This window comes from Malaclemys terrapin, chromosome 4 (genome assembly GCF_027887155.1).
Source record: "Malaclemys terrapin pileata isolate rMalTer1 chromosome 4, rMalTer1.hap1, whole genome shotgun sequence".
NCBI classification, from domain to species: domain Eukaryota; kingdom Metazoa; phylum Chordata; order Testudines; family Emydidae; genus Malaclemys; species Malaclemys terrapin.
Genome location: NC_071508.1, coordinates 41,084,854 through 41,109,216, shown reverse-complemented (window position 1 = coordinate 41,109,216; position 24,363 = coordinate 41,084,854). Strand labels below are relative to the sequence as shown.

The window sequence follows — 24,363 nt, the reverse complement described above, 5'->3', positions numbered from 1 at the left end:
GCTGGAACAATTTTTATAGTGGGGATGCTGTGAGCCACTGAACCACACTATAAGCCCTGTATATGAGGGAAACCACTTCAAGCACGGGGTGCAGCAGCACCCCCTGCAGCTCTAGCTTCAGCACCTGTGAGCTCAGGAGCGGATATTTGGGGTTCTGCTGCTCAGTACATTGTCAAAAAAAAGAGGCAGTAGAAAGTCACAAAGTACTGCTGCTAGTTACATGGTTTCCTAAAACACATTTCTTCAAGATGTGCCAGGGGCTCTTGTGTCCTTGTTGTCCAAGCCCATGACATGTCTTACAATTTGTATTACTTAAATAAGCAGTGTTTGCGCGTGATCTGAGCACAGAAAAAACATCTAAAACTTTCTTGAAGAAAAACAGATTTCTCATGTCCCCAAAACGCCAAAATAAAGCTTTACAAGTTTCATTCCAAAGTGTAGCTTTTTCATGGAAAATTAAACAAGGCCTGAAAATAAGAGCTTAATATGGAATTACCTGGTTCATCAACAATAATGTCACAGCAGTGACTCTGAAGTAGTTAATATAAATGCCATGATAGGTTTACCTTTTGCCACATACTTTTAATACAGAAATTCTAGCAGTATTAATTCATATCTAACCAAGACAGCATGGTCTATGGAAACGAACATGTGACAGGGAACTCAGGAACTCCTGGATTTTAACTCGGACTGCCATCAATTTGTTGTGTAGCATCAGGAAGTTCATTCAACCTCCCCAAGTCTCAGTGTCCTTGTCTAAAAAATGGAGATAATTCTGTCTACCTCATCTGGCTTTCTGAGGAATTGTTAACTTTTATAAGGCACTTTAGATGTAAAGATCTGCACAAAGTGCTAAATACAGTATTATCAACTCCCTCCTTTATTCAATTAGCCATCTTGTCAATGTTAATGTAAAGATTTAATAAGCCTTAACTGCAGAAAACCTTTTGAAGTTCTAATAAACTCTCATAGGAAAACACATGTAAATGTTGGGAGATTAATTCTACAGAATGTTTAGCTAACTGTACAGCGTCATTACAACGGCCAAGAATGCAGGTCATAAAGGTGTATTTTGGTTTGAATTCTGAACTAGCAGAGCCAGTCTGTGGCTGGAATCTGCCTTGGATGGGGACAAGGTTGTGGAATTAGGCAACAGAATTAGGTGTGCAGACTCAGAGAATAGGGGCCAATTAAACCGTACCAAAGGCAAAAAGTTGTCCTAACATGGAGAAATAAAGAGACTGAGACTGTCTCTTTGCTCTGGTAAAAGACATTGGTAATTTAATACCAGCAACAGAAGAAAGAGTAAAATCATCTCTCTGGTATAGGATTTTAGTCAGAAAAATAGTATGTTTGTTGTTTTACTTTCCCTGCATTTATAATTTTTAAAGTGCAGTTTCTCTGTTACCCTATGGGAAATGCTTTAGAAAGCCTGGCTCATTTTTTACCAATTTATTATTACTATAAAGGTTTACCTCACAATTTTGTTAAACTTGCAAATAAAGTTTATGCATGTTTAATTTCATTATCATGTGTATTTTACTTTACTACTCTCCAAAATATTAATTAGCACACAGTAGAATGGTGGTAGGCAATTTAAGTCTAATTCAACCACTTCCAAAATGCATTAAATTGCTTGGATAAAAAAAAATATCCATGAGTTAACCCTTAGCTGTAAGCCTGTCACGCAAGAAGAATAACGGTTAGTTTGGAGGCAACCAACTCCAATTTTTAATTAAACCCTCTAAAAGAAAAATCTACCAAATTCCCTTACAGGGTGCTCACAGTTCTGTACAAAACACCATGATGTGTGTTTCTTTGAATATAACAGCAGATTACCTAGCATGTTTGATGACTCAATCATACTTGTGTCTAGGTCAGTCCAATATAGTCTTTGGTCTGCATAGTCAATAGTTAAATCATTGGCACGTCCCACTTTATCAACCAAAGTGATGCTGTTTGTCCCATCCATATATGCTCGAACGATCCTTGGTTTACCTCCCCACTCTGTCCAGTACATATAACTGCAATCAAAAACAGAAGAAAAACAGGCATCAGTTTATGATATGGATTCAAATCCAGCTTTGGTACCCAGGGCCCCAGAGACTTTAGCTGCTATGGTAACTGCTATGCTATCAATCAATTAAATTAAATACATAAATATTTAATTTCACTGAATTCAAGTTAAGCATGTGTGTTTTGATGGATAGGGCCAGAGTGCTAAGCACAGGACTGTGCAGGATCAAGCCCAGTACTCCTTAAGTCTGCTACTGTCCCAACCACTGCATGCCTCCTTGTGACTAATTGCTTAATTCTTTCAGATGAGAGATAAAACCAGGGCCCTGACCACTTGTGGTGCTGAAAGGCACTGTGGAATTTTCACAATCAGTAAGTGTATTAAGCTTCATGTCCTAATCAGATTCAGGTGTTGCAACCTAACTAAATTCCTCTGCAGTTACAACTGAATAGAAGTAAATGCCACTTTACTTCCTGCCATTGGTATGAATGTGTTTGACATTTGAATTCCACCCCAGAAGTACTCAGATTTCAGCGGTCAATGAAGTGAATTCAACATGTTTTAAAACAGGGACGTGTCACACAATGCATCCCCCGATTTTTCTAATTTACATTTGACTCACACTTATTGCAAGCTGGAATATCCCATGTAACTGTATGCAGCCAATTAGTGTGCATTAAATTTTGCTTTTGCTTTTTGAAACAATAAAGACAGCAAAAGTGAATTGACAGGGATTTTAAATTTTTCTTTATAGCCCCTATCCATTTCCCAGAGGTACTATGGCGATTACCCCATTAATGGGTATAAAGTGCTTTGAGATTCCCTGATGAAATGGTGCTAGAGAAATGCAAAGTATGCTGTAAAAAATATATGTTATTAATGATTGTTATGCTCATCGAACAGTAAATAATGCTCCTTACCCTTTAGTAGGATCAAGAGCCAAAGACCTTGGGTTATCCAAATCCTTCCACACAAGAACCTGCCTGTACTGTCCATCCAGGCGCGCTACTTCAATTCGATTGGTTCCAGTATCTGCCCAGTAAAGGTTCTTTCCCATCCAGTCTACTGCCATTCCCTCAGGGTAGTCTAACCCAAACTCAATCACATGCTCAACAGAGCTCCCATTCATGAATGCCCGGCTTATGGTCTGGAAAACAATGGTGTGAAAATATTACTGTACCTTATGGACACACATCAAATTAGAGGATCAAAATTCTGAGGGTTATTGTTCAACAAAAATTCAAATGTAAATCCCCAAGCATTAAATGCTGAACGTATTTGCAATTCATATTTATATAATCTATCCTGATAACAGAAACATACTAATTCACAAGATAAAGAAGGCCTGAATTTTCAGAAATGACTACTGATTTTGGATACTCTCTTTGAGATGAATGAAGGGATGTGATTTTCAGAAAGTACTGAGCATGCACTCTCTCAATATCAGGTCCCTTCAAAGAGTTTCAAGGTAGGCACCCAGATATTGAGCCTCCCACCTCACATACCTGTTCACTTTTAAAATTTTGGCCCAAATTCTTTTCTCTGTTTATTCTTTGTAGTGTTTTCAACCTACAAATGATACTGCGCGGTGTGACACTGAGCGGATCAAGAGTGACTACAGGGCTCTGGGAGTACGGGTGAAGGAGTTTGGAGCGCAGGTGGTATTCTCTTCAATTCTTCCTGTCAAAGGTAGGGGCCCGGGCAGAGACAGATGCATCATGGAGGTGAATGCCTGGCTGCGAAGATGGTGTCGTCAGGAGGGCTTTGGCTTCCTAGACCACGGGATGCTATTCGAGGAAGGACTGCTAGGCAGAGATGGCGTTCACCTTTCGAGGAGAGGAAAGACCCTATTCGGACACAGACTGGCTAACCTAGTGAGGAGGGCTTTAAACTAGGTTCGACGGGGACAGGTGAGCAAAGCCCACAGGTAAGTGGGGAACATGGAGACCGGGGAGATGGGTCGGAAACGAGAGGGAGTGTGGGCTATATTGGCAGAGAGAAAGGAGAGTCAGGACAAAACTGGGAGGAAAGATCAAACCAGTATCTTAGATGCCTATATACAAATGCGAGAAGTATGGGGAATAAGCAGGAAGAACTGGAAGTGCTAATAAATAAATACAACTATGACATTGTTGGCATCACTGAAACTTGGTGGGATAATACACATGATTGGAATGTTGGTGTGGATGGGTACAGCTTGCTCAGGAAGGATAGACAGGGGAAAAAGGGAGGAGGTGTTGCCTTATATATTAAAAATGTACACACTTGGACTGAGGTAGAGATGGACATAGGAGACGGAAGTGTTGAGAGTCTCAGGGTTAGGCTAAAAGGGACAAAAAACAAGGGAGATGTCATGCTAGGAGTCTACTACAGGCCACCTAACCAGGTGGAAGAGGTGGATGAGGCTTTTTTCAAGCAACTAACAAAATCATTCAAAGCCCAAGATTTGGTGGTGATGGGGGACTTCAACTATCCGGATATATGTTGGGAAAATAACACAGCGGGGCACAGACTATCCAACAAATTTTTGGACTGCTTTGGAGACAACTTTTTATTTCAGAAGGTTGAAAAAGCTACTAGGGGGGAAGCTGTTCTAGACTTGATTTTAACAAATAGGGAGGAACTCGTTGAGAATGTGAAAGTAGAAGGCAGCCTGGGTGAAAGTGATCATGAAATCATAGAGTTTGCAATTCTAAGGAAGGGTAGAAGGGAGAAGAGCAAAATAGAGACAATGGATTTCAGGAAGGCAGATTTTGGGAAGCTCAGAGAGCTGATAGGTAAGGTCCCATGGGAATCAAGACTGAGGGGAAAAACAACTGAGGAGAGTTGGCAGTTTTTCAAAGGGACACTATTAAGGGCCCAAAAGCAAGCTATTCCGCTGGTTAGGAAAGATAGAAAATGTGGCAAAAGACCACCTTGGCTTAACCACGAGATCTTGCACAATCTAAAAAATAAAAAGGAGTCATATAAAAAATGGAAACTAGGACAGATTACAAAGGATGAATATAGGCAAACAACACAGGAATGCAGGGGCAAGATTAGAAAGGCAAAGGCACAAAATGAGCTCAAACTAGCTACGGGAATAAAAGGAAACAAGAAGACTTTTTATCAATACATTAGAAGCAAGAGGAAGACCAAAGACAGGGTAGGCCCACTGCTTAGTGAAGAGGGAGAAACAGTAACAGGAAACTTGGAAATGGCAGAGATGCTTAATGACTTCTTTGTTTCGGTCTTCACCGAGAAGTCTGAAGGAATGCCTAACATAGTGAATGCTAATGGGAAGGGGGTAGGTTTAGCAGATAAAATAAAAAAAGAACAAGTTAAAAATCACTTAGAAAAGTTAGATGCCTGCAAGTCACCCAGGCCTGATGAAATGCATCCTAGAATACTCAAGGAGCTAATAGAGGAGGTATCTGAGCCTCTAGCTATTATCTTTGGAAAGTCATGGGAGACGGGAGAGATTCCAGAAGACTGGAAAAGGGCAAATATAGTGCCCATCTATAAAAAGGGAAATAAAAACAACCCAGGTAACTACAGACCAGTTAGTTTAACTTCTGTGCCAGGGAAGATAATGGAGCAAGTAATTAAGGAAATCATCTGCAAACACTTGGAAGGTGGTAAGGTGATAGGGAACAGCCAGCATGGATTTGTGAAGAACAAATCATGTCAAACCAATCTGATAGCTTTCTTTGATAGGATAACGAGCCTTGTGGATAAGGGTGAAGCGGTGGATGTGGTATACCTAGACTTTAGTAAGGCATTTGATACGGTCTCGCATGATATTCTTATCGATAAACTAGGCAAATACAAATTAGATGGGGCTACTATAAGGTGGGTGCATAACTGGCTGGATAACCGTACTCAGAGAGTTGTTATTAATGGTTCCCAATCCTGCTGGAAAGGCGTAACGAGTGGGGTTCCGCAGGGGTCTGTTTTGGGACCGGCTCTGTTCAATATCTTCATCAACGACTTAGATATTGGCATAGAAAGTACGCTTATTAAGTTTGCGGATGATACCAAACTGGGAGGGATTGCAACTACTTTGGAGGACAGGGTCATAATTCAAAATGATCTGGACAAATTGGAAAAATGGTCTGAGTTAAACAGGATGAAGTTTAACAAAGACAAATGCAAAGTGCTCCACTTAGGAAGGAAAAATCAATTTCACACATACAGAATGGGAAAAGACTGTCTAGGAAGGAGTACGGCAGAAAGGGATCTAGGGGTTATAGTGGACCACAAGCTAAATATGAGTCAACAGTGTGATGCTGTTGCAAAAAAAGCAAACATGATTCTGGGATGCATTAACAGGTGTGTTGTGAGCAAGACACGAGAAGTCATTCTTCCGCTCTACTCTGCTCTGGTTAGGCCTCAGCTGGAGTATTGTGTCCAGTTCTGGGCGCCGCATTTTAAAAAAGATGTGGAGAAATTGGAAAGGGTCCAAAGAAGAGCAACAAGAATGATTAAAGGTCTTGAGAACATGACCTATGAAGGAAGGCTGAAAGAACTGGGTTTGTTTAGTTTGGAAAAGAGAAGACTGAGAGGGGACATGATAGCAGTTTTCAGGTATCTAAAAGGGTGTCATAAGGAGGAGGGAGAGAACTTGTTCACCTTAGCCTCTAAGGATAGAACCAGAAACAATGGGTTTAAACTGCAGCAAGGGAGGTCTAGGTTGGACATTAGGAAAAAGTTCCTAACTGTCAGGGTGGTTAAACACTGGAATAAATTGCCTAGGGAGGTTGTGGTATCTCCGTCTCTGGAGATATTTAAGAGTAGGTTAGATAAATGTCTATCAGGGATGGTCTAGACAGTATTTGGTCCTGCCATGCGAGCAGGGGACTGGACTCGATGACCTCTCGAGGTCCCTTCCAGTCCTATAATCTATGAATCTATGAATCTATAGGAATGTATCTTCATTTGGAGAAAAGGGAATTAGCTGATTGGTTTTCTTGTATTACTCAAAGCTTGTCTCAGCATTAATGAGGAGTGTGAGTTGTATACACTTAACAGAGCCGGTCATATGCAGCAAGGAATATGTACATAGCACACAAGAAACCAGTGATAACAATGTGCATGTAAAATGGCCACCCCACAGTATCTAGTGATATCATCTGGAGCCAGAATACCATTTTTGCTCTCCATTTAGGGACCAAAGTCCATTCCGAGTAACCACTTTACATAGCTTATGTCTACATCACTATCCAATTTCGTGACAACTTGAAAAAACTAATGAATTAACATACCGGGAGATAGGAGGACTCCAGGGAATGCTTTTCATTTCAAGGTGAGCGAGTTGGTGTGCGCGCAAGTGAGAGAGAGTGTGAAGGAAAGATGTTGCCTTCTAGTGGTTGTCCGATAAAAAGGATAGCAGTAGAATGGTCTACGAACAGCTAAGGGAACACTAGTTCCATTTCCCATGGTGCGTTGTTATTTATTTAGTAATTGTGTGTGTGGTCTGGAGCACATGAATTTATTAAATTGGCATAGTTCCTAGTGGAAAAGTGTCCACACACAAAACCCACTACCAGCATTGAACAGACACCCGAGTTAGTCTCAGTAGGGTCTGGAAGCTGTGGAAACTGAACTATCCCCATGATCCCTAAAAGCGATCCCTGCCCTGTTGCAGCTGAAGCACTTTGGCAGAAGAGCTTCCACAGTCTGTGGTGTACCTATTAAGAAGCTAAACAGAGGAGTTCATTTTCCAGTGATATCACTATGACATTTTCCACCACTGCTAAATTCATGTAAAAGAAAACTAAACAACAGTGATGGATGATACAACACTCTCCTTTGCCTACACCTGGATATAAACCAGAAATGTCACATATCAAATTTCAAACTGCTGCTGAAACACACTGATATTTTTTAGCATGAAAACTTTATAAGCTCCCTCACTGAAACGCAGCAAGTGGGAGCCACAGCTAAGGATAAGAGACCCAAGTTTATTTGCCAAATTGTAATACTTTAACTAGAATGGATTCCAAATCAAAATGAGGGTGGGGTGGGGGGGAGGAGAGAAAATTAGCAAGTTTAGTAGAGTGCCAACCTAGGCATTCAAATTACATGGTATGTGACATGCAGAAAGCACGTTTGAAACAGATTAATTTATGGATTCAATGCATGTGGCAGCCAAGATTTAGACATTCGATATAATATGTGCTATATTATATAACAAACAGATCTTTGTTAGATTAAAGGGACTATACTGTGGCTTCATATTCAGGGAATTCAAATGTTAATAATACCTTTAAGCTAATATCAGTCCAATAGATTCTATTATCAGACACATCAAAATCCAGAGCAGATGCCTCTTTGACACCAGTTAGAGGAATAGCTACATCATTATTGTTGGTTTCAAGGGAAATCCTATGAATTGCTGCTCTGCTGGTGAAAACAAGGAAGGCTTCAGGAATGATGCAGGTCTTCATGTCGCTCAGCAACTCCAGTCCTATGGGACAAGCACATCTAGTCTCCAGAGGTGTGAAAAAACACAGATGGCTGCAGCCTCCATTATTCTCAGCACAAGGATTGGTTCCTAAAAAGGAGACATTGGTCAATTAAAGATAAAACTGTCTGGGATGGAATCACAGGCAATGTATTTACAGACTTATGAGATAATGTATTACTGTAAATGTCAACGGGGGTCCAAAAACCAACTCAGATCTTTTCCTCTCAATCATGGATTTAAAGGCTAGTATTAGTCTTCTTATAATATCGATAACCTCTCCAAATATTTTCTTCTGTTTTTCTCCACAGATTTCATTCCTGTACTAAAAACACACAGTTGTGTTTATTTTGTCTGTTTATTTTTGGCCAGGCAACTGATCTTCATCTCAGTTGAATTTTTAAATGTGCTTGAGTTCAATGACATGCGCTGGTGAGAACAGAGCTCAACAACTGCAGCTCCTTTTCCCAGCTGTTAAATCCAATCAACTGCTGAGATTCATCATTAAGCATAATTCCAATAAGATCATCACACCCCCCTATTTTGGTCAAGTAAACCAGAGTGTCTATGAACAAATGCTGAGGGGTTGGCAGGAGGTGGGGTGGGGATGGAGATGGGAGCGGAGAACCAAATGAATGCCCCTCTTCAGCAGTTGCAAACAGAGATATAGCCATTTTTAAAAAATTGCTACTATGGTTAAGTCTCAAAAGTCAGTCCAGTCCAAGTTTAGTTTTCTTTTATAGGGGACAAAGATTCCAGACCTGACCCTCAGCTAGTGTACGTCAGCCTAGCTCCACTGAATTCAGTGGAGCTATGTTGATTCACACCGGCGGATGATCTGGCTCTCCATCATGTATAACTATTTTCTTTGTTACGGTTATTTTGTGTGGCTTCATTGCAGAACTTTGCACTCTTCCAGGCCTATTTAAAGTGAGTGACCTTGATAAATAAGCTAGTATGATGATTTTTTAAAGATGTATGTAACCAAAGTAAATATTCAGGGGCAAGCCAGAGTGATACTGTAAAATGACCACAAAAATATTTCTATAAATCTATTATCTTTATGCATACACTCATGGGCTTGGGTAGTTTAGCACGAAATTTAATTTGCAGTGTCTGTCTGATACTGGAGCGTTATGGTATTTGCTGCATTAGGGAATTACCCATTTCACAGCATATCATGTTACAAACTGAGGGCTAAATTACGGTACCCACATGATTCACAGAAGGTATGGAGATCTGTACAAGAGAGGGCATGATATTGCTATATGCTGAGCATCTCCTGAGATGGTGCTCAGTACCTTGACCACTACAGTAGTATCTTAAGGCCTCCTCACTCAGGTCAGAGCTCCACTGTGCCAGACAGTATATACATGCGTGGAGTGAATGAGTCGCTGCCACTAAGAGCTAATGAAGTCAGTAAGAGTTCAGGCTGCTTGGCAACTCACAGGACATGCTCAGCACCTTGCAGGTTTCAAAGCCCCTGCTCTAGGGCCTAAAACCAGTTCCAGTGCTCCTATTCCTAAACTGAAGCTCTTCTAGGATAAGCTGAGAGTGGGATCAGGTTAGAGATCCCAGTTGCTGTTAAATGTGGCATCGTTCAATTTCTTTTTTAGTGCCATGCCTGGGTCTAGATTTAAGTGCCTCTCTTTGAGTTCAGGTGGCCTTGTTCTGACTCCAAGCCCACAGAACAAGTTCCTTAGTTGTTCTCCAACTGAACCCAGTACAGAATATTGTCCTACCTTGGGGGACCCACAGTCTGAAAATCATCAGATGTTTGTGCTGGAAAAACAGGGTGACAATAGGAAAAACAAATGTGTCCCCCAAAGGAAACTGGGTTTTAAATTCAGTGTGCTCCCAAAAGATCTCACAGTGAGCTTCAGCCCACAACTTTTTCTCTGCCTCCCCAGGCAAGAGAATCCCACAGGACCACTGGAGTCCTGGCTGGGCCTTCCCTCTGCCCTTTCTCAGCAATTTGAAAGGTGGTTCTTCCTCTCTTCTGTGGCTCTGATGTCACAAGGGCTAGTGTGTATGTCCTGCTTTCCCAGTTCTCAGGCCGTACGAGATAAACTGCCTGCTTGCAAGACTCCCACCTCTTATTCTTCCTCACTGGTCTGCTGCACAGAGCAGCTTCTTGCCTTTCTAGTAGTATGTACAGATTACTATGGATAAAGGCAGCAACAGTGTGACAGACATATGTACACAGTCTGTCACAGCCATGCATTGGAAGCAAGAGGGGACACAGTGGAAGAGATCCTACTGTGACCAGAGGGGACAGTAAGGGACATGCACAGGGGATGCCAAACTGTATAGGGGTGCAGGTGTAAGAATTGGGGCAGACAGGAGCTTAGTGAGGGAAAATTAGTAGGGCTTAGTGGTAGTACTTGATTTGGATCTCCTCACCATCTCTCTGCTTCCACTAGCAAGAGTATATGAGCAAGTAGACAATTCCTCCTCAATTAGATATGGAAATTAAATCCCTGTTACATATCACAACATGCGACAGAAGCTCTGCAAAGTATTCATGTTTACTGTCAGTAAGAGGTTAGGAAGAGACAGCAGCAGGAACTACAGCATTTTGTGGAATTCTGCATATAAACCAGGGAAATCACGCACATCTTGTCATGTCACTCTTAGCTTGTGGCAGGATACGCCTTAGGTTGACCATTACAGAGGAAAAAGCATGGAAAAGATGTTTGACAAATGTCCATCAATTCACTGAAATGCTGTTAATAGGCTACAAAACTTTGCCTCCTCACTGACACAGTGGATGAATAGTTGCCTATTGTTTAAGAATAGCAGAGCAAGAAAACTGCTTCCATTTTGCTTATTGCATTAATCTGCAATTTCAGAAGAAATTATCGGGTGTATTTTCATACATGGTAGTTTTTTGATGGCAATCGTCATTAAAGCAGGCTTTTCTCTTGTGATATTTTCACTATGCTAGCTTCACAAAAAAAGGTAGTTTCCCTTTAAACAGCATTAGAACATATTTACCGCATGATTATTCCAAAAGGGTTGAATGTTATTGTTTAACAAAAGCAAAACCCTCTGGAAAAAGTGTCTCAATTTCATTTCACGTTGCTCATGCTTACCAACCACTTTGGTCACACTTGCTGCTTTGAGGCCCATTAGATCTGGCAACTGATCTATGATGATATCCCTGCTTGCTCTTATTTTGTGAACTCTTTCAATACTTCGTCTCTGCCAGTCTGTCCAGTAGATGTAGTCCCCCAGCAAAGTAAACCCAAATATATGAGGAAGCTTATCTTCTAGTAGAGTTTTTCTCATTGTTCCGTCAACATTTATTACCTGTGAGGCAGACAAGAGGAGAGAAAAAACCATCACTTCTAATACAATAGTTGAAACAAATCTGATCATATTTTGACCTGAAGGTGCTCTTGCCACTCCAGCCAGCTTATCTAGAGACCACCTCTCTCTGGAAACAAAAACCTCATGCTCTGTACAAATGTATTTAGGAAATGGTGTAACACAAATTAAGTGCTAACATCTCTAGACAAAGAAGGAACAACTCTTCTACCACATAACATTTAAGGTGAGGAGGCAGCCATGCAGTCTATGTCCACTATATTACCTATACATAGAGCTAGTCAGAAAATGGATTTCCATTCCGCAAAAAAACGAACAAAAATTCATCCCAAATTGGGAAGAAAAGCCAAAATTCCATTATTTTTCTTAAATTAAATTCTGAAAAAAATTTATTTTGGGTCAATTGGAACATTTCATTTAGATAGATTTTAATTGCTTTATTTTTATTTTGATCTATATATCTATATCTATATAGTAAATTTAAAAAACAAAAAGTAATTTCAAAGTGAAAATTGAAACTTTCCATTCTGAAAAAGTGTCCAAATGGGATGTTTCAACATTTTTGAACCCCCCCCCTTTTTTTTTTTCCTAAACAAAATCTCACAGAAATACACAACTTGGTGAAAAATTCCAGTTTCACTGAAACGGCATTATTGGTCAGAAAATCATTTTGACAAACATTTTTTGAATAATCCTAATTTAAAAATAAAAGGTAAATGGATTTAGTTCAAAGAGCAAATTTCAGATTGACAAATCTGGAAGTAGTCATTTTCCATTTACCCTCTGAATTGACACAGTATAAGCAATGTAAATCCCATGAATGTCACTCCTGGTCTGAAGTAGCCACCCCCAGGGTAGTTCATTCTTTACGTCCATTCAGTGTGTATTCCATGATTTCATAGCTGTGGAATCTTGCTTCAAAATGTAAGCCTTCACTGTGAAAATAATTGTTTCTAGCTCTTATGGTTGTGAAGATAATCTTCGAGATGTGAAATGAGTGTGAACCGATGCAGAGCTGTCTTCCTAAGATGACAGACAGGTTGAAATCACAGAGGTGTGAGACACCCCAAGCACCCAACAATGAACATTTAAGTGTCAACACTTAACTATTTCACTTCTGAGTGTTTTAGCACAAACCTCCAGTTACGATTAACGTGTTGTCCATCTTTGCCAGATGCAATGGAAGATACTGGAGCCAGATGGTTGTTGGGAAAGGTGGGGAAATTAGGAGTTCTTGCACGCACGCACACACATACTCACACTCCCCATAGCCACAAACTTAAAGCCACATCCACCTGGCTCGACAAAGTGGAAAGAGAGAGGAAAATGTCAATCATCTCCTGTGTGATCAAACTGCCTCCTATACCTTCTCAGGAATCAAAAGCCCTAGCTATCCCTTTCTATGCAGTTGTCAAAGCCTCCAGTTTCCACCTTCTCCCCAATGATTATTATAATGTAGTTATACATTTTGTAAAATAATTCTGTCTTACCTTGAAAATTTAGTGTGTGGGTGGCATAAAATAAGCTTGTGGTTGTAATATGAAACTAACACAGGGAACACTGTTCTGGCTACTATATATTTTCCAGTGTCATTCAATAAAAAACCTCCATCATTAAATTTAAGTTGTTGCAAAATATCTAGGCTGCCAGAGAAACCACAGAGAACCTTGCCACAGAACTCAGGCACAGCTTGCTGCAGAGTACAGAAGACCCTATATACGTGGCCATCCTACTGCCAATAGATGGTGGTAACGAGTACCTGTGAAACTGTGATCAAGAAGGGGCAGACTTTGTATTTAATTATCCATACCCTGGGCCATTCAGTTTCTTTTATGTTCAGTATTTCTGAGATCTATCTAGGTAACTACATGGTCCTTATCACTGTAGCATTTGAGCACCACACAATCATTAGATTTTATTCTCAAGAACACCCCTGTGTGGGAGGAAACTATCCCCATTTTACAGGTGGGGAGGTGAGACATGGGGCAGATTAAATGACTTGTCCGAGGTTACACAGAAAGGCTGTGGCTGAGCTAGAAGTTTAGCTCAGGTCTGCTGAGTCTCAGTCCAGTGCCTTATCCACTTGACTATCCCTCCTATACCAGATGGTCCTTTATCTTCTTAAAGTTATTCTATACAGAAGCTCCTTTTTACTATCATTTGGAGATTTTTTCAGCATCAGGATATTAAAATTGTAAAGCATGTGGAGGTAACCATTCTTTGTTTAATTATGTCCATTTTCTTGTGACTCAAAGAAAGATTGCCAAGGTAGATTCAAAATGATTCACTATAATCATTTGGCATCCATAACATGCTAACACCATTGTTGTTCCATTAAATGCCTGATTATATATTGGGGAGCCACAAGGCACCCATAAATTCTATAATAAGTTTCAATGTAAACAGCCTGAAAACAATTAGATGACTAGCTTGAATGCTGTGTGCATACAGCGTAGACACATGCAGACAAGCTTGTAACAGGTTGACTCTCAACTGTCAGGCTCCCATTAAGTTAGAACCTTGAAATTTACTGTACTCATTCTGGATGGGCTTCTGAATATACAGAAAAAACTCTCAGATTTAAAAATTGACATTTCTGTCACAGCTCTGCAAAAGACATGCACAAATTTACAAATGTTATATGCATTTCTTTCATGACAAAGTTATGCTGGGCATGAGGCTTCCAGTTTGGAGATATTAAGGTATCCTATGGTCACCAGTTCCAGTTAATAGATTGTAACCAAGAAAATTCTTAAAGGCTAGCAAATGCACAATCTCGTCCAGTCAAAGGGTAGAGAGCTGTCAACTACTGTACATATATCTGTACCATATATAGAAATCCCTGCTATAATGCATTGACTCCACCTTGCAGATTATGGTAGGAATTAAAATAGGAATTTTAAAGCATTTTTTAAGTCTGAATGTGAATTTTAAGGCTACCTAACAGCTAAAATTAACTTAAATACACTGCAGTGTGTATTTACTGCTTACTGTATTAAATATTAAGGCAAAGCAATAGACTCCTAAAATCTGTCACACAACCCTAAATGTGTAGCCCCAACAGGAAATCACAGTGTTCTGCTGAAGAATTAATGGCATAAACTCTACATGAGGGAGCCAATTATTGCCCATCTCTTCTTTCTGTTTTCTTGAAACAGGAAAGAATCTAAACACTTTTTGAAATTACATTTTTAAAAACAGAAAGGGAAAAGTGTAGAAAAAAGAGGAAGAGCAGACAAGTGGTACACAGGTATCATTTTGAAGCATGGAGATAATCCACTTGCGAGACACCCTGGAGCTATGCAAGAGAGGTAAATCAATTGACTCCTTTCAGATGAAAGTCTCCTGCTTGAGACAGCTAAAAATAACATTACAATTTCTTATACCGGAAAGTTTTGGGGAAGTTTTGTATTAACCATAATTTCCAAGCTACATGAGGTAGCAGAGATTTAAGATTAATGTCTTTATTTAGTTAAGCTAAATACAGAAAATTTCTTTAAAAAAAGAAAAAAAAGCCCACACAAAAAAACCCCCGTTGACGTCTGCGGTTAAAAGCCAAATGGTTCTGCAATTATCTCCATTACATCATGTCCAGGCAAACCTCAAATACTCATTTATTTAAATAAGTATCAATCCCACAGGCAATACTCTGGGCCAAATGCCGGGGGTTCAAAAGTTCATGAGCATACTCAGGTGCTGAAGCCAAGCTGGATGCCATATTAAGTAAATGAGATACAAATTCTCTTTACAAACAGGACAGGACAGTAGAAGGCCTTTCAAACTAGCACATCTCAAAACACTTTACAAAGATGAATGGCAAAATGTCATTTAAGTACTGAGATCAGCTAGAATGCACTAGGCTAGGACTGGACCCAGCAGGGAGGGAAAATATATGTATTTTTATATTCACATACATTTCTACAGTCATAACTTACAAAGCCACCACTAAAATTAGAGAAAGAAAACCTGGCAGGCAATCCAGTTCCTTCCTGCTACAATATACAACACATGACACATAATGGAGTGGAGGTTAGAATTGTGATACTGGTCAGACTGCAACAAAGAATAAGTCTTATACCAAGGCTAGAATGGAGATGGAGAAAGTTTTTTCTTCTCTGCATCATAACTTCTGCAAAATCATCATCAGAAGAAACAATCCAGGCAGACAGCCAAGTGAATCCAAGCAGGAGATTATTTTGGCTTTAAGGAGTTGTCTACTTGGTGGGCAATATCACTGGTTTCAAACCAGTACAGCCCTGACGGTGACAGATGATCCATGTCAATAGGTAGGGAGAGGGGGGTGAACAAGCAGTTCGGCCTCCTCTGCTTGATTTTTGCCCAGTTGTACTCATTGAGGTTCTAAATTTATCTGGCAGAACTTACTGGTAGTTGGATTCTAGTCCGTTATAGCTGGTAAAGTCCAGCATGGAGGTATTAGGTCCTTTGTCGGTTAGATCCACGCTCAAGCAATCATATCTCAAGCCTGACAGTCTCACCAACTATTTCCCAGGCTCCAATCATCTTTTCTTGCATGAGATTATTGAGAAGACTGTGACCAGGGCTGAACTGCTGGGGCTAGCTGGCTGACTGAGGTAATGTTAGAAGCCTGATGGGAAGCAACGGGAAGAGCTGAAGAAGATTGTAGTGGCACCCCGGGACGAGGAAGCATGTCTTAAATTTACAAAACAGGTTTGCAATGTAGGGGTTTTTCTGGGGCTGCTTCCAGATGCTCGGGTAGTAGCGGTGGTAAATTCCATCCACTCCTGAGAATAAGTGTACAAACATTCATCTTGATGTATTTCTTGCTACAGTGATCCAGGCCTTTATTACATCAAGAACAGACTAGTGCAATGTACTCTACATAGACTCATAGACTTTAAGGTCAGAAGGGACCATTATGATCATCTGGTCTGACCCCCTGCATGCTGCAGGCCACAAAACCGTCCCTACCCCTTCCCTTGACTCTGCTGTTGAAGTCCCCAAATCCTGTGTTTTAGTGACTTCACTTGGCAGAGAACCCTCCTGCTAGCGATCCCTGACCCATGCTGCGGAGGAAGGCAAAAAACCTCCAGGGCCTCAGCCAATCCACCTTGGAGGAAAATTCCTTCCCGACCCCAAATCTGGCCATCAGTAAGACCCCGAGCATGTAGGCAAGAGTCTCCAGCCTGACCCCTGTTAGCCATTATACTATTTACCTGCCATTGCTTGGTATTCCTTGGTTAATATGTTTTACCATTTAAACCATTCCCTCCATAAACGTATCTAACAATCTTAAAACCAGACAGGTCCCTCGCCCCCACCGTTTCCCTCGGAAGGCCGTTCCAATATTTCACCCCTCTGACGGTCAGAAACCTTCGTCTAATTTCAAGCCTGAACTTCCCCACGGCCAGTTTATATCCATTTGTTCTCGTGTCCACATTAGTATACTAAGCTGGAATAATTCCTCTCCCTCCCTTGTATTTATCCCTCTGATATATTTAAAGAGAGCAATCATATCCCCCCTCAGCCTTCGTTTTGTCAGACTAAACAACCCGAGCTCCTCTAGTCTCCTTTCATACGACAAAAAGAAGAACAGGAGTACTTGTGGCACCTTAGAGACTAACAAATTTATTAGAGCATAAGCTTTCGTGGACTACAGCCCACTTTCATACGACAGGTTTTCCATTCCTCTGATCATCCTAGTGGCCCTTCTCTGCACCCGTTCCAGTTTGAGTTCATCTTTTTTAAACATGGGAGACCAGAACTGCACACAGTACTCCAAATGAGGTCTCACCAGCGCCTTATACAACGGAAGCAGCACCTCCTTATCCCTACTAGATATTCCTCGCCTAATGCATCCCAAGACCGCATTGGCTTTTTTCACCGCCACGTCACATTGTCGACTCATAGTCATCCTGCGGTCTACAAGGACCCCTAGGTCCTTCTCCTCTTCCGTTACTTCTAACCAATGCGTCCCCAGCTTGTAACTAAAATTGTTGTTAGTCATCCCTAAATGCATCACCTTACACTTTTCACTATTAAATTTCATCCTATTTCTGATACTCCAATTCACAAGCTCATTCAAGTCTCCCTGCAGAATATCCCTATCCTCCTCCGAATTGGCAACGCCTCCCACCATCGTATCATCCGCAAACTTTATCAGTCCACTCCTGCAATCGGTTCCGAGGTCAGTTATAAATAGATTAAATAAAATGGGTCCCAAAACCGAACCTTGAGGAACTCCACTGGTAACCTCCCTCCAACCTGACAGTTCACCCTTCAATACGACCCGCTGCATTCTCCCCATTAACCAATTCCTTATCCACCTCTGGATTTTCATATCGATCCCCATCTTTTCCAGTTTAACCAATAATTCCTCATGGGGTACAGTATCAAACGCTTTACTGAAATCCAGGTATATTAGGTCCACTGCATTTCCCTTATCTAATAAGTCCGTTACTTTCTCGAAGAAGGAGATCAGGTTCGTTTGGCACGATCTGCCCTTCGAAAACCATGTTGTAATTTATCGCAATTGCCATTAACCTCAAGGTCCTCAACTAGTTTCTCTTTCAGAATTTTCTCCAGCACCTTGCACACTATAGATGTTAAACTTACAGGCCTGTAGTTACCCGGATCACTTTTTTTCCCTTTCTTGAAAATAGGAACCACATTAGCTATTCTCCAGTCTAACGGAACCACCCCCGAGTTTACAGATTCATTAAATATTATCGCTAATGGGCCTGCTATTTCCCGCGCCAATTCCTTCAATATTCTCAGATGAAGATCGTCTGGTCCTCCCCACTTAGCCCCATTAAGGTGTTCAAGTTTTGTTTCTACCTCGGATATGGTAATCCCCCATCCTGTATGCCCCTCTGTCACGGTGCTGGTATCCCTAATACCTTCATTGGCCTCATTAAACACCGATGCAAAATATTCGTTGAGATATTGCGCCATACCTAGATTGTCTTTAATCTCCTCTCCGGCTTTAGTCTTCAGCAGTCCCACTTCTTCTTTCTTTGCTTTCTTCCTATTTATATGGCTGTAAAACCTCTTACTATTGCTTTTAATTCCCCTCGCTAGGTCCAACTCTACACGGCTTTTGGCCTTTCCCACTCTCTCTCTACATTCTCTGACTTTACTAAGGTAAGTTTCCTTACTGATCCCTCCCCTCTTCCACTCTTCGTACGCTTTCTGTTTTTTCCTAATCGCCCCTTTGAGACTACATCCTAAATCTATGTGGAATACGAGGTGCTGATTTCAACTGTGTCAGGATGACATGGGAAGGGAGGTCATCTCAGGAAACCAGATCCCAAATCATTTCGGCTCTTTATAAGATAAAATCAACATCCGAACTTCCCCAAAAACATACCTATAATACCCATAGAGCCCCCATTCCTTTTGTATCTGAGCATCTTACAATCTTTGATGTGTTTATCCTCACAATACCCCACCAAGGCAGAGCTGTACTATCACCTCTGAGGCACAGAAAGACTGAGTGACAAGAAGATTTTGGTGCAGCAGAGAATTGACCCAGGTCACTCACATCCGAGACTAGTGCCCTAACCACTACACCATTCTTCCTTTAATGGCAGCTAGTGCAGATCTCAGATTATTGATGGTGTCATGTTCTGTGTGTGTTCTCCTCTGTTTCATATAGCTACATACATAGTATCTGTGCTGAGGAAGGCCACAGAAACAAGACTAATTAAATGTTGCAGCTAGTCTCCTAAAATAATATGACTCTCCCTTTGAGCATATTGATGCCATGTATTATCTCATGAAATCTGCCATCCTCTGCCTCTACTAGCCTCTTCTCAGACATAACATCTCCTCTGTGGCAACTAATTGAAACAGTGGGGATGTCAAATTAGTTAATCCACAGAGAGGCCAGATGCCAAGTGGCCAGGAAAACATTCATACTAACAGTTGCACAGCTTGTAAAAGCCCTCCATAAAAGGTTTAGAATTACACACTAGTTTGCAGATTGTGAGTGAAGGGGGACTATTAGCCACAAGAAGCTAATAGTTGTCTCACAGGCTTAAGTATCTATCACTGGTCTAAGAGATAAACCTCTACCTCAATATAACGCTGTCCTCGGGAGCCAAAAAATCTTACCGCGTTATAGGTGAAACCGCGTTATATCGAACTTGCTTTGATCCGCCGGAGTGCACAGCCCCGCGGACCCCCCCCGGAGCACTGCTTTACCGCGTTATATTCGAATTCGTATTATATTGGGTCTAGGGTTACCATACTTCCGGATTTTCCCAGACATGTCTGGCTTTTTGGGCCTCAAATCCCCGTCCGGGGGGAAATCCCAAAAAGCCGGACATGTCCGGGAAAATAGGGAGGGAGGGACCGGCGGTGCTCGGCCGGGGGCTGGAGCCACCAGTGCTCGGCCGGGGGTGCTCGGTTGGCGGTGCTCGGCCAGGGGCCGGGGGTGCTCGGGCCGGGGGCCGGGCTGGGCCCAGCGGTGCGGAGCCGGGGCTGGGCGGTGCTTGGCCGGGGGCTGGCAGTGCTCGGCCGGGGGCCAGCGCCCCAGGGCCCGAGCCAAGCTGTGCGGGAGACGCCGGGGCCAGAGCCTCTTGGCCTGGGCCGGCTGACTGCCGGAGGGAGCTGCTCGGCTGGGGGGGCCGGACTGGGCCGCGCCCCCCCCACCCCAGCTTGCCTGCTGCTTCAGGCTTCCCGCGAATCAAATGTTCGTGGGAAGCAGGGGAGGGGCAGGGGGAGGGGGGCGAAGCGTCCAGGGGAGGGGGCAGAGTTGGGGCGGGACCGGGAAGGGGCGGAGTTGGGGTGGGGCCGGGCCCGGGCCCGTGGAGTGTCCTCTTTTTGGACCCTTAAAATATGGTAACCCTAATTGGGTCGTGTTATAGCGGGGTAGAGGTGTATTCACCATTACGGAAGCATAATCTTAGTCTAGTCCAGATGGTGCAAGAAGACTGCTTGTAACAGTACTTTTCCATCTTCGTATTACCAAAAACCCCTCAACTGAAATACTCCAAGATGAGAGAGGTGAGCACCGTACAAGGTCAGCAGGGGACGGGGGGAGAATTAAGATCATCCCAGTGACGATGACAAAATTTCCATGCTTTTGATATTCGTCTGAAACTTTGACTCTGAATCTTCAACCTAGTATTTGTGTCCTTTGAGAACGCTACCATGTCCTAATAAGGGTTTCCCCTTTTAAGTAACTAGATATTTATGGCCATAATTCCAGTGTAATTTTTGTGTGTGCGCATGGGCCCGGAATCAATATTACCGATAGGGAAAATTCACAAAAGGCTGACCACTGACATGCTAATGAAAAAGGAAAATGTGGTATGAATAAACTAAATCCAAATCAACCTATGGACAGTAACTAACTCTGAACTGTCAGTTCATTTTGTAGAGTTACCGTAATCATTTCACCAGACAGCAGAATAAACCGTTCCTCATGAAATGGGACCATGGCTGGACAGATCTCATGACAGTCATATAATGACCACGTAATTGGGAGAGATGAGTACAAGAAGTACCCAAAAATATCACTTAGGAATTAAAAGGAATCTGAGATCACAAAGGTTCCCCCTCCACTCCCACCACAAAATGCTCTGATGTCAGTTGGATTGTTAGCAACTTTAAGTCCTTACAAATCTGAGCCAAATTCAACCAGTGATAAATAAAAAGCTCTAGGATTCCCACAGCGTATATTTTAACACGAAAATTCCAAGGTCTAATCTCTTCCTGCTGAATGTGCACAGAAGCGAGACGTGGTCATTAGGAGAACCACCCCAGGAGCACTGTGCAAAACGTGTAGGAAAATGGTACAGAAAGTTATTGATGCACTGGCAACTTTACAGTGGGTTGTCGCTGTAACTGCTTCCTGTTTTGGCTCTCCTGATAACAAAGCTAATAATCAGATATAAGAAATGAGCATCAAATCACAAGTCTGTATCTGCAAGTGCAAGCCAATAGCATAAAAAGTCTGGCTCAATGCACAAGTTCAGATCTAGCACTTTTATTTCCTAAGGAGTTTTTGCTCTGCACCAACTGCATGGCAAGACTGGGTGTGGCCCAAAAAGGTCAAAGAAAGTTGGCCACTGTCCAAGAATAAACCCGTGATCCCAGAACCTGCTGTACTTTTTGTTCCTATGTCAGCCCACATGACCTTCTCCATCAGACATACATATTAAAAGCCTGATTATTTTGGAGACTTGAATGGCAAAGCTTTTAATAATGAAGCATCATCAAGCACAGATAAAATCCATCCTGGGTGGCATAAAACTATCAGACATCAAAATGTTTTAATAAACCAAGTTATACAGAAAGCACAATAAGCTGTGATTTTGTTTAGATGCTGCTGTTTCGATGTATGCTAAATGATTTAACAAATATTCCCCAATATAACATTCAAAAGCTCTAGGCTCTTTGAACAAGATTAAAGTAAAACAATGCAATTAAATTCTACGCATCAGTGTGATTCATGCAGTCCGATTACATTTCAGGTGCATCTGTGAAGAACCAAATATTCTGCATATACAGCGTATCTTTTGACATAACAACAAAGAAAAAGACAGAGCACTTGCCCCTATATTTAATTCATTAAGCTGAAACCAATTCATTGATTTGCCACAGACAAAGCTTAGACAACTAGAAACAAATACTTAGCAAGGCAAAATCACTAGCATTACAAAAAGGGCAATGGGCTGGCCTAGGCAGCCTAAAGGCCTGCCGTGCAGGGACCCTAATTCAGCCTCTGATTTCTCTGAGCTGAATGAGGTTAGGATTGGTTCCTGGAGGGTAAGAGCTCAGCCCTTTGTAGGAGACAGTAATCTGGATCACTTTGAGAAATTCTCCATAGGGGCCCTGGGGAGACATTCTTATGGAACTGTGCCTAGACAAAACATGGGGAGGAGAGGCAAATTCCAAAGGGTCAACACCCTGCCCCGAAAAGAGAAGAGAGGCAGCTGTGAGCAGGCTGTCCTACGTTCTATATTCAGCCCAGTTCAGGCCTTTCCAGCAGCTGAAATAGGGCTACCTTTCATCAGTGCTTCAGGATAAAAGCAGATTCCTTTTTTCTTTCTGGAAGGGCTTACTGCCAGGTATGTATTGACAAAAACTGGCACGGAGAAAACAGAATAAATTAAAGAACAGTACCAAAACCATCTACCTCATCTAGCAACATTGAAAAAATACATCTCTGGCCACTACCCACACAAACAGTCTCCTTGAGTCTCTTAGCAATCTGCTGGCTCAAATGGTTGGAGAGAATTGGGAATTTAGAGAGCAGCTCTTCTTTGTTCAGTTAACTTCTTGAGCATACAAATGCTTGTAAAAAAGGTCATCTTGTGACAATTTCAGTGCACCTTGACAAAAGCCAATCCATCTGGTAAAAATAAACTAACCTTTTTCTTTCTTTCACATAACTTATGCATTAGCACTGTCTGCCTGCCAGCGTACAAAACTGTGATCATTCATATTTGTTATTCTAACTTTCACAGATGATTCTAATTCTCCAAACTGTTATTAACAAACAAACCCAGCCATCAGCACCTATTTTATTTGTGAAAGATCTGCAAAGAAGAGCACAGACAGAACACTTAAGGCGTGTCTACACTTACATTTTATAGTGCTCTAACTTGCTAGTTCAGGGGTGTGAAAAATCACCCCCCTGAGCAAAGCAAGTCTGAGCGCTTTAAAGCGCTAGTGTAGACAGGCTCCGAGTGCTGGGAGCTAATCCCCTCGTGGAGGTGGATTATCAGGAGCGCGGGCACACGACCACACTCGCACCTCAAAGCGCTGCCATGGGAACGATCCCGCAGCAGCGCTTTGAAGTTTCCAGTGTAGACACATCCTTAGGATTAATCCATGCAACACAACTGGAGTAGAAGTCTCTTGTAAGGAGGTAACATCTCTGCAGAACATAGTGATGATTGGTAGTATCTCAGCACTGGAAATAAGTTGAGACTGTTTAGTGATGCATCAAATTCTTTTCTGTGGAAGGCCTTCCCCACTTCTATCTTCACAACAGATCATCCTGTCATGCTGATTCACTCCAACAGGACAACATACTTATCTACAGTTGCATATCTGACCTGGGTAAGCTTTCATCCTGTGAAAAAAGCTACTTCTTGTGGCAGTGCTGGACACGAAAATTCTGAAACAGAGAGGATTTTTGGTATGTTTACCTGCATGCCATCACCCAATGTTCACTTCCTAATTGAGAGCTGTTTCATGGCTGGACTCTCACACTCTGAGTAAGCTTGTGGGAGCACTACCAAACAAAAACCACTGTGAAAGGGCCACCACTCAAATACTTTCTAGCATTTAATAAAGCCCTCCCCATTGATCACAGCTGCTGTAGGATCACCCATTTTGGGCTTTACACGTCACTTTAAAATTTCACCCAGAAATATTACCAGAGCTGGTTGGGCACCCTGCTGGGGGCTGTGAAGAGAGTGCTTATGCTACCTGACCACATACCCTATTACTTTGTTCTTCATATTCATACTATTGATACAGCAGCTCCTAAATGTTCTCTTCCATGGCTTTAGCCTCACAGATCACCAAAGCTGTGTGTTCAGACCTCACTGATACATAGAATCATAGAATAGAA

General features: G+C 41.9%; 1 protein-coding gene across 2 annotated transcripts in view; it reads right to left on the bottom strand.

The window, feature by feature from the left end:
* Window positions 1-24,363, bottom strand: part of LRP5 (LDL receptor related protein 5) — a 274,633-nt gene that overhangs the window by 44,469 nt on the left and 205,801 nt on the right. For both annotated transcript variants that reach the window (XM_054026734.1, XM_054026735.1), the window contains exons 8-11: window positions 11,558-11,774; window positions 8,263-8,552; window positions 2,938-3,164; window positions 1,840-2,024 (exon numbers count right to left, since the gene is read on the bottom strand). In XM_054026734.1, coding sequence (XP_053882709.1) covers window positions 1,840-2,024; window positions 2,938-3,164; window positions 8,263-8,552; window positions 11,558-11,774 — 919 coding nt within the window. The remainder of the gene's footprint in view (window positions 1-1,839; window positions 2,025-2,937; window positions 3,165-8,262; window positions 8,553-11,557; window positions 11,775-24,363) is intronic.